At 40.2% G+C, this 15,127-nt stretch overlaps 1 protein-coding gene across 2 annotated transcripts in view; it reads right to left on the reverse strand.

Moving 5' to 3' along the window:
• DPF2 (double PHD fingers 2) overlaps window positions 1-15,127 on the reverse strand; it is a 59,392-nt gene that overhangs the window by 19,107 nt on the left and 25,158 nt on the right. Inside the window, exons 6-7 of one of the 2 annotated variants that reach the window (XM_089684795.1) lie at window positions 13,519-13,597; window positions 6,189-6,230 (exon numbers count right to left, since the gene is read on the reverse strand). In XM_089684795.1, coding sequence (XP_089540921.1) covers window positions 6,189-6,230; window positions 13,519-13,597 — 121 coding nt within the window. The remainder of the gene's footprint in view (window positions 1-6,188; window positions 6,231-13,518; window positions 13,598-15,127) is intronic. The other variant, XM_089684796.1, reaches the window with a different exon arrangement.

Genomic DNA, 15,127 nt, shown 5'->3' on the forward strand with positions numbered 1-15,127 from the left:
ATACAAAAGGTTTACTAAAGGCTCCACTAACACTTGTGCAACTGCAAAGTTGAATGATTTCCAGTGTGACCTTGATATGATTTTCGATGCGAATTTACACTTTCTGGCACTCAAATCTCATTACTTTGTGTCCAAAGTCGCATGACAAGATGCACACGTGTGAATGGAACCTTACTGTATATCGTAATTCTATTTTGTGTAAATAAGATTTTTGTACCGTATAATTTTTGGAGTCCATCAAGGGACACAGGATGCAATTATATACTGTCAGGTTATATTACTGCCTACAGGAGTATTGGACACTGGCACAAGCAGTCAGATACTGTTGGGAAATCCAAAAGCTATTTAACTGAGGGGTTTGGAACAGCAAACAAAGTGCTAACAAGCCTATGAAATCAGAACTGGAGACTGCCTGCACAACAGTCACCTGAAGGAACCTATGTCCAAAGCTAGCATTAGATGAGGCCTGAACAACCAGAGGGTCAGTTTCTGAAGAAAGCAGTAGATGCGAGATAAACCATCAAAACCTGAGCTACATCCAAGCAGTATAGGGAGATCTTTCTGAAGAACTGGAGCAAGACAGAGGGGCGGAAGAACAATGTTCTGAAAGTTCTGGACCTCAACACTACCTTATCTGCATGCAAGACCAGAATTATTTTTTGGTATTATTATTATTAGAGGACCAGTTCAGATAGTTGCCTTGCAGGGGGGATAGAATCAAGAAACCCAAGTGTGGAAAGGGGAATATTCCTAATAAGTCCAAAATGCAGTTTCTAAAGTGCCAGGAGATCCAAATTCAGATCCCACTGCACCGCACAGGGGGAGTTACATGCAACACACCCCCAAGTGGTCTCTTCAATAAGTTAACAGGAGTCAAGACCTGACCCTTGACAGTGCTGAGGGCCAAATGCTGAAGATGACCCATTTGTAAATAGGCAAAGATTTGACTGGTTTGAAAGACACTCACCTTGCAGCAAAGTATGACTTAAATGTGTGGTGAAGAACCTTGCAAGAAGTAGACTTTCTAGTTTTTAGCATTGTGGGAAAAAAACAATTCAAAGATGCCTCTATCCCTCAGAATCTGAACGTCAGCAGCCTTCCTGTTAAAGCCAGCAACCAGGAAGCAGAAAGGTAAATTGAGCCATGAGACGGAAGATCCTGTCAGCCAATCTAGAAGAGTCCATGGAACGTCTGCTGGGAGTTTTACCCAGTAGGAGTGCCAGACCAGTCTGGAGCTTTGGGGATCACTGGAATGCCCTTAATTTTGATCCAGTAAACCAGAAGAGGAAGGGGTTTAAGGGGGGGGGGGGGGGAGGCTTAGATGAGTATGTACTGATCCCACTGAGCCACCAGAGCATCCACTAGAGCAGGGGTGTCCAACCTTTTGACTTTCCTGGGCCACATTGGAAGAAGAGGAATTGTCTTGGGCAACAAATAAAATACACTAACAGCAAGGATAGCTGATGAGCAGAAAAAGTCGGGCAGATCATACGTTAACAATCTAAGTAATAAATGTTTTTTGTAATATTTTTTATTAGAAAAGTAAAAAGAGGGCAACTTAAAACAAGTGCGATATTTGACACTGTTTTTGAGAACTAACACATCAACATCTGGTTCGATGGATGTAGTAGCAATTTTCAATGAATTCTCAAGGTGCTCATCAGATATTTTGGCTTTAATTTTGCCCTTTGTGTGCTTCATCCTTGAAAATAGTTGCTCACATATATAGGTGCTGCTGAATATCGACAACAATAAGACGTGATTGTAAAGTGGGATATTTTTCTTTGGGAAGATAAAACTTATAAAAGTCCAGTAAAGAGACAAATTTTTCTTTGGTCATATGCATTTACCAAGTGTAAACGTATTTTTACAAAAAATTCCAAAAAAAAAAAAAATCTAGATTTTTAAGTTTAAGATTTTTTGTTTCATAGCCATCGCGGACTGCAGTTTGGACATCCCTGCACAAGAAGATCCCTGTAGCTGGAGACAAACTTGTCCAGTTTGTTGTTGAACCTGGAGGCCAGGAAGTCTACATACGGTAGCCTCCACCTGTGACATAGGTCTGAACACCATGAAGTATATGCACCACATCCCCAAGGGCCAATTGCCCACATCTGGGATGTAAACAGCTGACAAGACTGGAACATGGAGTTCTGCCCAAGAGAGGATGCCCTCTACCACTCTTTGCCATAGTGAGACTGCTCCCATCCTCCCGACAGTTAATAAAAGCAACTACTTTGGCACTGTCTGACAGATCAGATGCCCCTCCAGCTGGGAGCTCAAACGTTGCAGGCAAGAAAAAAAAAAAAAAAAAAAAAATTGACTGACGTTCCAAGATGTTGATCAGAAGACAAGACTCCTCCAAACTCCAATTCCCTTACACTGGCAAGGCGCCCAAGATTCTTCCAAAATATAGGGCACTTTTAATATTTAAAAAAAACAAAAAAAAACACAAAAAACACGTCACACTTACCTGCTCTGTGTAATGGTTTTGCACAGAGCAGCCCAGATCTGAGGTTCTGGCATCCCCCGCTGTCGCTCCTGGCTCTTCATCTTCAACAAGCGCCTACATAGGAATCAGTTTCCTATGGGTGTTTTCATGTGGGCTTGATCCTGAGCCTCTCCGCCTGGCTCAGCCCCACCCCGATTCCTTGTTACAGAATTTGGTTGACAGCAGCGGAAGCAAATTTGTCCTGCTGCTATCAATCTGCCCTGTGAGTTGGGAGAGTGCAGAGAGAGCTCTCAGGCACTATGCTGGTTTGAAATCGGGCTCAGGTAAGTATAATGAAGGGGGGGGGTTCTGCAGCACAGAATGGTTTTTACCTTAACGCAGAGAATGCATTAAGGTAAAATCCTTAAGCCTTTAGAAACACTTCGATGTTTTGTTTAATGTAGAAAGGAAGTCGAATGAATCTTGGACTGAAGAGTACACGTCTGGGAGAAGAGAGTTTTACATTTCTCCTAGACAAGAAAACACTGGCTTGAGAGGTGTCTAGGACTAAACCTAGATATTCCATATAACAAGTCAGTTCCAGAACAGATTTCTGAAGGTTCTGGGTGCACACAAACCTCTAAAAGATTGGGACTGTTACTTGGTACGTTGACACTAGCAGGTTGAAAGGGTGGAATCAAAGAGAGGGTTGAGGGCAAAACTCTAACTTGTAGCCCATGGAAACCACTTTCTGCACCCAAGCACCTCAGATGCTAATGCAGGATGTCCAAGAGTCTGCAAAGGCTGACACCCCAACGTCTACCCCCAAATGTGGAGGCGCACCCTCCTGCTGATGGAGACTTAACTGAGGGTTTGGGGGGCCTTAGAATTCCAAGGTTTATTTGCAGATTGGGTGCTGGACTTGGGTCTGGACTTTAAGTTTGAGGAGTAACGAAAAGGACTTTTCTTATCCTTCAGCAAACAGTGATTCTTTCCAGACTGAACCCTAGGACTCTTTGGAAGAGGATGATAGCGCACTTTTGGCACCTGCTGCATCCTTCATGAGGTCATCCAGGGCAGCCTCACAGATGCACGATACCTCTAAAGCTATGTGAAGCAAGTCCTTTTTTTTTAAAAGAGGTTCAACAGTCCAAAACTTCAGTTGGTGAACATGAGCTAAGACACTCACATGAGAAAAAGATAGGAGACCTTGTCCAAGATGGCAGGCACGAGTTCTTAACACTCTATGACCAAAGGATCAACAGCCATGGTGCTCAGATTCCTTCTAATAACCTTAGACCAGTCAGTCAGGATTTGAGAGATCAAGGCCACAGCTAAGACCAATTGCAATGCAAAACATGCTAGGGAGAACAGAGCTCTAGAAAGGACCTCTAGTAGTTGTCTATGGGTTCATTAAAGACAGGAACATCCTCCACTGGGATGGTTGATTTTTGCTAACACCAGGATACTGCTGCATCCACGACGCTTGGTACAAATAGCTTGTCAGGACAATTCCATTCTTTATAAAGGAAGACTGAAAGGCAGGTTACCTAGAAAGGTTTTGGCAGTCATAGGAGCTATAAAGAATCCTAGACTGGGGACAGCACTAGTAGTGGCTACAGGCTGATCCTCAAGTGTTACAGTGTTGTGTATCGAACAGTCTCTGAGTTTGGCAACTTCTCAAAGGCAGGTTCATCCTATCAGGGACTGGAGAGATTCAGCATCAGAGTTTGGCAGCTGATGGCTCAAAGGCCACACGCAGATCAGAAAAAGAGAATGGAAAAATAGGAGTGCACTTATGGCCTCCACAGTCAGAGTTAGCAAGTATAAAATCCTGATTGAAATCCACCCTGGACAAAGCAGATGGCATTAGGTTTTAGAAGAGGGCAAAATTCCAGGCAGCCAGCAATGATCACATCCATAGGCATCCTGCAGGCATGCCCGTCTACAATCGGATATGCTGTACTGCAAAGTAGAAAACACTAGGGGGGGGAGGGCAGAAAAATCAGACTGAGGATTGGAGTTTCAGGTGGCTCTTGCAAGCAGGAGCAGCATTGGGAAGGCATTTCTTGAATTCTGAATGACAGGAAGAGATTGGAGATTATGTCATCGCTCAATCCCAGAATCTGAAGGTGCCCAGCAGTCCAATAATGATGTAGGTCTCAGTGCTCAGCCCAAACCTGCTTATTTACAAAGTGAGTCTTCAGAGACAAGGCAAGCACCAAGGCAATGCTCCGGACTGAAAAGCGCACTGGCTGGCTTTTCCCAGCATGCTATGCCTAGAGAGTGCCACAAGCGGAACCCAGTACCTGAAGGTCACATTCTAGGCTAGCCCCACAGCATCCAGTCCAGGTGAACTTGAGTATGGCACTTCAAGGTCCAGCTGAGGAATGGGCAATTCAGATAGCGGCCATATAGAAACCAGTTCAACAAACGATCTAAGGAAGAATCTTATTGAAGAAAAAAAAAACTAGCAAAGAATAGCAGGGGTTGATCTTGGCTGGCCTACAATTTTATTTTTTTATTTTTTTTGCCAGTGTCTAATACTCCTGTATGCAGCAGTAAAACCCGAACAGTATATGACTTTCTGTATCCCACAAAGGATAAAAAAAGAAACTTATTTCCAAGTTACTATGAAGTGCCATGATACCCCACAAAATCAATCCTGCAGTATAAAATACAAAGTGCTTTTCACACTATTAATTAGCAGAGCTGTTTCAAATGCAGACATCAGATTGTCCTATAAGAAGTTATCCTTTTTAGAACATGTCTGAAAAGTTTTTGACAAATATTCTACTCCTTCAAATCAGCTTAAAGCTATTATGGCTCTGTAAAGTAGCAGAACAGGGAAAATGGCACGATTACAAAAAAAAAAAAAAAAACCTGGCCAATGAATAAAACAAACCAATGTTTTAAGTGGACCTAGCATGAGGTTATTTGTTTCTTGTTTCATGCTAACTGATGCACAACACTTACAGTTACTAATTACCTCTTGCTGAGATCACAGTACTCCTCATGACAATACCTTCATACCTACTTTTCTTATCAGAAGGCCAGAGACTTTTTGTAGGCATCAGTGGCAGCATCTGCTTCCTGGACTGAGAAGCTGGCTTAGAGATAAAGTCATGTACATCATGGTGTCTGCAGTTTTGTCAAATTCACAGTCGTCTGCCATTGTACACCCCCCCCCCCTTCCCTGCAGCCTCTCACCTTGTGACTTGCAACAAAGTTACAGTGTAGCAGTCCGATCATTAGGGGAGAGGAGACTAAGGAAATGTTTTCTCTTGGATGGCATCTCAGCCTAGGCAAAGCCACTTGGCTGGAATTGTTTATTAATGACAAAATGCAATCTTATAGGAAAACTGTAATGTTTCTGTATATTGTGACATGTAAAGAATTGACTCATGCAGAATTGTAGGCTAGTTTCAGGATCCACATTAAGCTGAAATATGCCATTTTATCATGTGATGTAGCATTCAAAAAATATAACTGAAAGCTACCATCAAATGACATGTTCCTACTATACGAACAGTAACCCTGTGCATATTATGCAGAACCACTGCTCCAGGCAAGGAGATTACTTAATTAATAAAATGGGGGCATGATTGACAGATGGCACAAGTTTACAGACACCACATTAATGGCGGCTGGCATGGTTGAAAGATAGAAGACAAAACATGCTAAGCTTCAGCGCCAGGAACATGGGCAGAGTTGGGAAAATGGCAAACTAGCGCCACAAGCGAGCAAGTTCAACTACCTCTTTCGGAGAATTTCGAAGTTTGCTTTAGTTTGTAACTGTCTGAAATGAAGAAAGAAAGAAATAGAGACAGACGTGAGTAGACTATCTAAACAAAGAGCAGAGAGAGCAAGTGCAGCAAAAAGATGTTTGACTGTAGGGAGTCCACCAAGGAGTTTTGAAGGGAAGCTGCATTCCAAAACTAAAAATGAAGACGAGGGAGCACTGAGGAAACAAGGGTGCGACAAGTGAATGAGCTTAACTCAAGCCACCATCCAAAAAACTCCTTTAAGTATATATGAATTTTTCAAATGACCTTGAAGCAATACTACACATGCAATACACATTTTTATAAAATCAAACACTCGGCACTTACAGATTTTATAATTACACAGAGATACAAAAGATAAGTAGCATAACTGGTCTACATAAATAAAATACAGAAGAGGTAAAGCAATATGGAAGTATGCCATACAGTTATGCCGCACTAGCAGATATAGCAAAAAAATTTCATTGGTATATTAAAACAGACCAATGGGGAGCCAGAAACAATTCATTATTAGAGTTTACATACACTTAAGTATATCTACAGCCAAAACGTTTGTTTTTCTATTTTAAAAAGAATAGGGAATGGGTTTTTAGGGTTTGTTTTTTTTATTTTTGCTATGTTTATTCCAATTGGGGAGATTTCCCTTCACTTCCTATCCAGTAGACACAACATGAAGTGAGAAGAAATCTCTCAAATATGCCCTATTAGTCTTCACTGAAAAATATGTACTCATTTGACGATTTCCCCCCTATTCCAGTTCTTATGACAACACAAAGTTTTAAATTTATCCTTACCTTCAAATCCTGGCAATTGTGGCTACTAGGCAACAAAAAACAAAATTTCCCTAACTGGAACACAGACAACAATAAAAACCTGACAAGGGTCCACTTTGCCACAATATACAAAACAAAAAAATGTTTTGGCTTTAGATACACCAATTCTTAAATGCGAATTCTTAAGCACAGTAACTAATAGCAATCAGAATTTGTCTTGTATTAGCATGACTTTAGCTAAGTAAATTCTATACCTGCTCTTTAGAATTTGCACTTAAAACACTAAATGAATAAGACCATATAGGTTTACCTTTTAGTAATTAAGCAGTCTAGAACAGTACACAAAAGTATGACATATTTGTCATTTACATCTAACCCTCCCAACCAAAACATGGTCCTTGTATTCTTTACTTAATTATTCTACTCATCATCAAAAAAAGGGTACCCCTACAGATACTATGATATCAAACTCCTGCGATATTTTCCTCTACTTGCACTAGAATTTGCTTTACTAAAGACTAAAACAGTGACTACTAATGCAAGTTATATAACTAGATACATATTAATTCTGAAATCGTGGGCGGACAATTGCAGCTCTGCAGAGTACTACTGCAAAACTTCTGAATCCCGGTCCCTAGCTCTACCCATCTACCACTATGTCCCAAATTACATGAATGAAATCGCTGGCATGGGAATGCACGAATATCTGTGCATTCCCGTGTAGGCAAACACGATCTTCGCATGGGTGTACGCTGTAGTACGCCCATGTGAACAAGGCCTTACGGTGCTATACTGATCCTGTATCTTTTCCCTTCTACTTTTGAAGCAAGGCAAATTTTAATAAAAAACAAAAAAAGGCATAGAAAAGGCAAACAAATGTTTCAATCCTGAAATTTTTTTTAATGGATTACACTGAAATGAAAAATATTGGAGTAAAAATAAGCAAATAAGTAGATGAACGAACCACAAAATGAACCATGAGCCATCAGTGATGAGTGTCATATCCATACATAATCAGATATTTAAAAAATCCTATCGCCTAAATGTATGTGGGTCGAGAAAGAAAGATTTAATTTATATTGCTATCATTATTATTTTACAATTATTTTCATATTCAATAGGACACTGCTATTTAGTAATTTACATTCCAAAAAAAAAACCCCACAATGGTTATGAGAAAATTAGGAGAAAAAAAAAATCACAAATGCTTATTTATGTTTGGCAATTTACAGCCTCCTTACAGTTCAATGTGACAGACTTTCATACAGCTGCATGCTATAGCACAGATGGTGCCCTAGGTTTCGCAGCTGTTATATGCATCTCATTGGTTTCTGGATGTTTGGGCACAGATAGGAGTTCGTGTTTCACACTGTAAACCTCTGCCACACAGCAGAGGTGTGCATATAATACAAAGCAATTGTGAGAAGCAAAATATTAAACTAACCAAAAAAACGCCATGTACAACACAATTTACCAAACCTCAAATAGTAGTAATATAAAATTGATATATCAATACCATAATGTCAGCTTTTGCAATCACACTAATGAATTACAAAAGGAGTAAAACATTTTCCTAGTTAACATGGTCATTTTTAGATTCATTTCTAAGTAAAAGAAAAGAATAATGGGGAACATAGCAAGTCAGATTTATGGCAGCTATGAGACAGATGTATTTCATTTGGCAGCTTCATTCATTCAGCTTTAGAATAACCTGCCCCAACCGCTTCCTAATTGTAAGTCTGTTTTCAGTGAAAATTTCATCTTTAGGAAAATCTCTCATCTCCAATGGTAATTCTCTTGCAGACCTGTGCAAAGATCACAGGGGTAGTGGTTGCAAATCAGCAGAAAAACCGTCAGTTTGTTAACGGACAGGCAGCCTGCCTAAATTTGTCCCTAATTTGCTTGATAAATGTCCCTCATGGTATGCTGACGTGCAGCAATATACTGCCAATATTACACATTCCCAGGGGGCATGGAGTGGCATTAGCAATGAGATCATTACCCAATAGTGGCCAAATCAGGTGTCTCGTCTCATGTCTATGGTCCACTTAAATTGTTTCGATAGTAGTCCGAATTATTTCTATAGCTTTGCACACTAAATATTACATTTGTGAGGAAAAATAATTAGCATAAATGTTTGAATGGCAGACATAAAGACACTCATACATCAGTAGATTATTGCGTTAAGCGGCTAAATCATAACATATTGGCCATCAACACAGTCAAAACTGAAAACCCCAGCTGGTGGATGCCTGAGCCAAACATATGGACCATTAAACAACCAGCAAGTTGTACAAGGATACTGGTTGGCAGTGAGTTGCAGTTTGTGGCATATTTATCACCAAATTAGGCCTAAAACCATTTAATAGGCACACAGTGAGAGTACAGTGTAAAAACGCTTTTTTTGGGGTAAACGCCTGTGCAAGATGGGAGGTTAGAGCATGACAATAAACAATCACTGATATTAAATGCTCTCCATTAATTTGAGGTTGATCTGTCTTTAAACTAAATTGACATAAAAAAAGCACAGCGAACTGTCAATTTTCATTTAATTTAACAAAATCAATTAAGGAACTTGAGCACAAAGGCAGTAGTCATTTGATTGCTTCCTAAGATAAATGATTCATAAAACATACAACATTAACAGATCCCCAGAGAACCTATTTCATTGTTACAAAATAGGCCACTGGCATTTACTGGACAGGAAGCATGCTGAAAACATTTTGTTAAAGGAACACACCTACCAACTAGTTCTTGCGTAAAACAAGCTCCTTTATTGCACAGAAAACATGCATGAAAAAGGGCTGTAAAATGCATTTTGCTAGGTAGCAATATTATATCAGATATCTACAGGTGAAATTCGAAAAATGAGAATATCGTGCAAAATTTCATTTATTTCAGTAATGCAACTTAAAAGGTGAAACTAATATATGAGATAGACTCATTACATGCAAAGCAAGATAGTTCAAGCCGTGATTTGTCATAATTGTGATGATTATGGCTTACAGCTCATGAAAACCCCAAATCCACAATCTCAGAAAATTTGAATATTACATGCAATCAATAAAACAAGGATTGTACATAGAACAATATCGGACCACTGAAAAGTATAAGCATGCATATGTACTCAGTACTTGGTTTTGGCCCCTTTTGCAGCAATTACTGCCTCAATGCGGTGTGGCATGGAAGCTATCAGCCTGTGGCACTGCTGAGGTGTTATGGAAGACCAGGATGCTTCAATAGTGGCCTTCAGCTTTTCTGCATTGTTCGGTCTCATGTCTCTCATCTTTCTCTTGGCAATGCCCCATAGATTCTCTATGGAGTTCAGGTCAGGCGAGTTTGCTGGCCAATCAAGCACAGTAATCCCAAGGTCATGGAACCAGGTTTTGGTGATTTTGGCAATGTGGGCAGGTGCCAAGTCCTGCTGGAAAATGAAGTCCGCATCCCCATAAAGCTCGTCTGCGGAAGGAAGCATGAAGTGCTCCAAAATCTCCTGGTAGACGGCTGCGTTGACCCTGGACTTAATGAAGCACAGTGGACCAACACCAGCAGATGACAATGGCTCCCCAAATCAACACAGACCGTGGAAACTTCACAATGGACTTCAAGCATCTTGCAGTGTGTGCCTCTCCATTCTTCCTCCATACTCTGGGTCCTTGGTTTCCAAATGAGATGCAAAAGTTGCTCTCATCAGAAAAGAGGACTTTGGACCACTGAGCAACAGACCAGGTCTGTTTTTCTTTGCCCAGGTAAGACGCTTCTGACATTGTTTGTTGTTCAGGAGCAGCTTGACAAGAGGAATACAACATTTGAAGCCCATGTCCAGAATCCGTCTGTGTGTGGTGGCTCTTGATGCACTGACTCCAGCCTCAGGCCACTCCTTGTGAAAGTACCCAACACTTTTGAATGGCCTTTTCCTGACAATCCTCTCCATGCTGCGGTCATCCCTGCTGCTTGTGCACCTTTTTCTATCACACTTTTCCCTTCCACATAACTTTCTATTCATGTGCTTTGATACAGCACTTTGGGAACATCCAACTTCTTTTGCAATTACCTTTTGAGGCTTTCCCTCCTTATGGAGGGTGTCAATGATGGTTTTCTTCACAACTGACAGGTCAGCAGTCTTTCCCATGATTGTGATTCCTACTGAACCAGACAGAGACCATTTAAAGGTTCAGGAACCCTTTGCAGGTGTTATGGCCTAATTAGCTGATTAGAGTGGGACACTTTGAGCCGAGAATATTGCACCTTTTCACAATATTCTAATTTTCTGAGATTGTGGATTTGGGGTTTTCATGAGCTGTAAGCCATAATCATTACAGTTATGACAAATCACGGCTTGAACTATCTTGCTTTGCATGTAATGAGTCAATCTTATATATTAGTTTCACCTTTTAAGTTGCATTACTGAAATAAATGAACTTTTGCACGATATTCAAATTTTTCGAGTTTCACCTGTATATTTTAAAAAAGTTACTTATTTTTCCAGGCCTCTAAATGGCAAAAACACTGTCATCACAGGAGTAGAAAAATTAGGCAGAAAGGAAATATTTTCACTAACAAATCAACTCTCTCCTGTTTATTCAGTAATCACAATGGCAACTGGTAGGAAATCACATAATGCTCTTTCCCATTTTATATGTCATGCGCTGTTAAATGTTTCACTAAAGGTAAAACTTTGGAGGGTTTTCATTAGTTTTATATACCAGGGAGAGTGATTAGAACACCTGTCAGTTTTTATTGCTGTCTGTGCCCCCCGTTATGGAGATTCACCCTCTTTGTCTTGTTTATCATTATCATTTAAAGTGAAAGTAAAAGAAAATCCAAAATTCTGGGTTGACAGCAGAATAGTGATAGAGCTGAAATCTTCCAATGGGGACCCTGGTGACACCCTGGGATTAACTCACTTTGGAAGGATTTTCTCTCACTTCCTGTTTTGGCTGTAGGATCTCCTAAATGGGACACAGATTGCAAAAAACTGGCAAGAGTTATAAATCTCCCTAACTAGCCAAAAAGGAAAAGAAAAAGTTTCGCCTTTAACGACACTTTAAGAGCAGAAATAATGACACTTGTTGAAAATACACTTCAAACAGCAAAACCACCAAGAAAATTGCATGAACCAATCAAAAAATGATTTAACTGATCTGATTAGAGCAGAATGAAATCTGATTGCAGTGAGCTATTGCACCTTAAATGTTGTTTTACTCAATTAACTACTTTACTGAATAAACCTGTATGATTGTCCAACTGATAAAGTGAGCTAAAAGAGTAATGTAGCTAAAATTTTGTGGTAATGGCAAATAATGAGCACAGTTAATTTACATGTCATGTTCCAATTAAAACTATCCCAATAAAATGATAAACAGTTTTTAACATGTCCTGTATGTTTTAAGTCACTTCCTCAAGTGCCCAAAATAATCACACCATCCATAGAAGTTAAGTCAAATAATGAGAATGAAAAGTCCAGAACACAAGACCTACTGAGAAATCATATTACTTGTATGAAAAGATGAATTTGCATATGTTTGATAGTTTGTTTTTTACTGTATCATTTTAGCTTGCACAATTGACCAAAGAAACCCTGCCCTGTAAAGCACAGATCTCTTTAAAGTGAACCTGAACTTCACCCATGCAGTGCAGAGTAAAAGGCCCACTAAATTGATGTAACCCCCCCCCCATTATATTTCCCCTCCCTATTCCTCCCTGGCGGCAGAAGTGACTTCCCCTATACTTCCAGAAAACTAAAATAAAAGATTTGGGAGCTCACACAAAGCTGCTTCTCTGCACTCCTATAGGCAAATGGAGCGAGGGGCAAAAGAGAGGAAGTATATGCAACCAGGAAAGAAACCTTTTCAGTGAATCTGTTGATTTGCCCTGAATAAGCACAACACAGGTGCACTTTAAAGTCAGATTTACACAGTGTAGACATACTATTTCGAATGGGATGATAGAAGACAACTATTGTATAGATACAGTACTTGAGTACTGATCTTCATATTGACAAACAGATTAACTGCTTGCCCTCTGCCCTATAGCAGAAGTACTGCTACAGGGCAACAGGGCTGCGCAAGACCACATATATGTGTGATTTGCATTTCCGGGTAGGGTGAGTGCGCACGTGCCACCCTACCCGCACCACTATTGGCGGCTAGAGATGTCAATCACCGAGTCCCAGTGGGGAAAAAAGAACATAAATTTAATTCATGTACAACGCTGCATGACCATGCAATTGTCAGTTAAATTAACGCAGCGCAGTACCGCAAAAAATGGCCTGGTTAGAAACGGGAGTAAATAAAGGAAAATGGCATAACAAGTAGTTATTTGACTGTAATACAACCCTTAAAGAAGAAAGCCAAAGAAAATATTAATATGCCCTGTAAAATGTGAAAAGCAAAGAAAAAAAAAATCTGGTAAAGGAAGAGGGTGGTTTTTGAAACGTGAACAATCAAACAGTGAACTATACCACAGGGCAAGTGACGGGACAAGAGAACTTAAAAAATAAAATAGAATCCACAGGAAATTGACTCACTGTCACAGGCGTATGGCTTGTCTCTGTCATCCAATGCAGCTGCATCCAACTTCTTCCTGGCACCACCTAAACCTTTTCCCTAGAAAAAAAAAAAAAGACTTCTTGGAAAAAGTACAAGGAAAGAACAGTTACGTGATGGAGCATATCAATGTAAAACAGCGCCAATAGCAAACAAATATTTATTGATAATTGCTTGATGTTAAAAGTAATAAAAGTGTTGTACACAAACTCCATATTAATATTTGGTCTTAAATGTTCAGATTTAACATGAACATGCAGTTTCCTTTGAACACCATCAGAACTGAGCCTTGGCCCAAAAACAAATGAAAAATAATAGTGTTTCTCTAAATATCCCTGACTTCCAAACTATCCCTAAAGTAGACCACACCATGGAAGTTATGGGGGCTTCCCATAACTGGGGGCAGGTTGCCTTGATGTGCTTGGTTATTTTTGAGATTGAAAGTGGTTGATATTGTTTTAAATTTTCCATGCGTTTGGCCATCATAGCGATTAACTTTCTCCAAGTACTTAACCCTGAAGCCTCAGCTGAATCCATACACTTAAGTTTTTTTTGAGAAAGTTTAATAAAATTTAGAATTAAACAATAGAACATTACAAACTGTACATATCTAACCATTACCAGATGTCATAAGTAGTTGTGCTCAAAGGTTTGCATATCTTGGTAGAAATAATGACATTTTGTCACCAATATTGAAAATAGGACAGTGATCATATGAAGCAGTTCATAACAGAAATCACCCAAATGGCCCTGATCAAAAGTCTATATACCCTAAAATGCTTGGCCTTGGTACAGACACACAAGATGACACACACAAGTTAAAGTGATATACTAAAGTCTTGTTTTTTTGTTTTTTTTTTTAAATAGCAAACATGTTATACTTACCTGCTGTGTTCAATAGTTTTGCACAGAGCAGCCCAGATCCCCCTCTTCTCGAGGCCCCTGCCAGCGCTCCTGGCCCTCCCTCCTGTCGGGTGTACCCACAGAAAGCTTGCTATGGGGCCACCTGAGCAAGTGCGCTCCTGACCCCCGGCTCTGTGTGTCCATTCACACACAGAGCCGCGGCTCGGGCCCGCCCCCCTTCCGAATCCTGACTGGCTCGCAGGCTGTGATTGACAGCAGTAGGAGCCAATGGCTCCCACTGCTGCTTCAGCCAATCAGGAGTGAGAGTCCCTGAAAAACTGAGGCTCTCGTGTACATTGCTGGATTGGGATGGGGCTCTGGTGTTATGGGGGGCTGCTACACACAGGCTTTTTACCTTCATGCATAGAATTAGGTTAATTTCCTACATCTGTGGCTTTTTAAGTTGAAATTAGTGTCTGTGGATAAATAGTCAATGAGTTTGTTGGCCCTCATGTGGATGCACTGAGCAGGCTAGATACTGAGCTATGGGGAGCAGAAAAGAACAGTCGAAAGACCTACATAAGAAGGTAAAAGAACAGAAAGATGTAAGATCATATTAAAAGATATCTAAAAGCCATGAATATGCCCAGTCAGTACCTGTCCAATTACTTATTATGAAGTTGAAAATTCTGGGATCTCTTGATACCAAGCCAAGGTCAGGTAGACTAAAAAAGATTGCCACAACTG

Source organism: Staurois parvus, unplaced genomic scaffold (genome assembly GCF_062004578.1).
Source record: "Staurois parvus isolate SC_StPar_1 unplaced genomic scaffold, SC_StPar_1.0 ptg000356l, whole genome shotgun sequence".
Classification (NCBI taxonomy): domain Eukaryota; kingdom Metazoa; phylum Chordata; class Amphibia; order Anura; family Ranidae; genus Staurois; species Staurois parvus.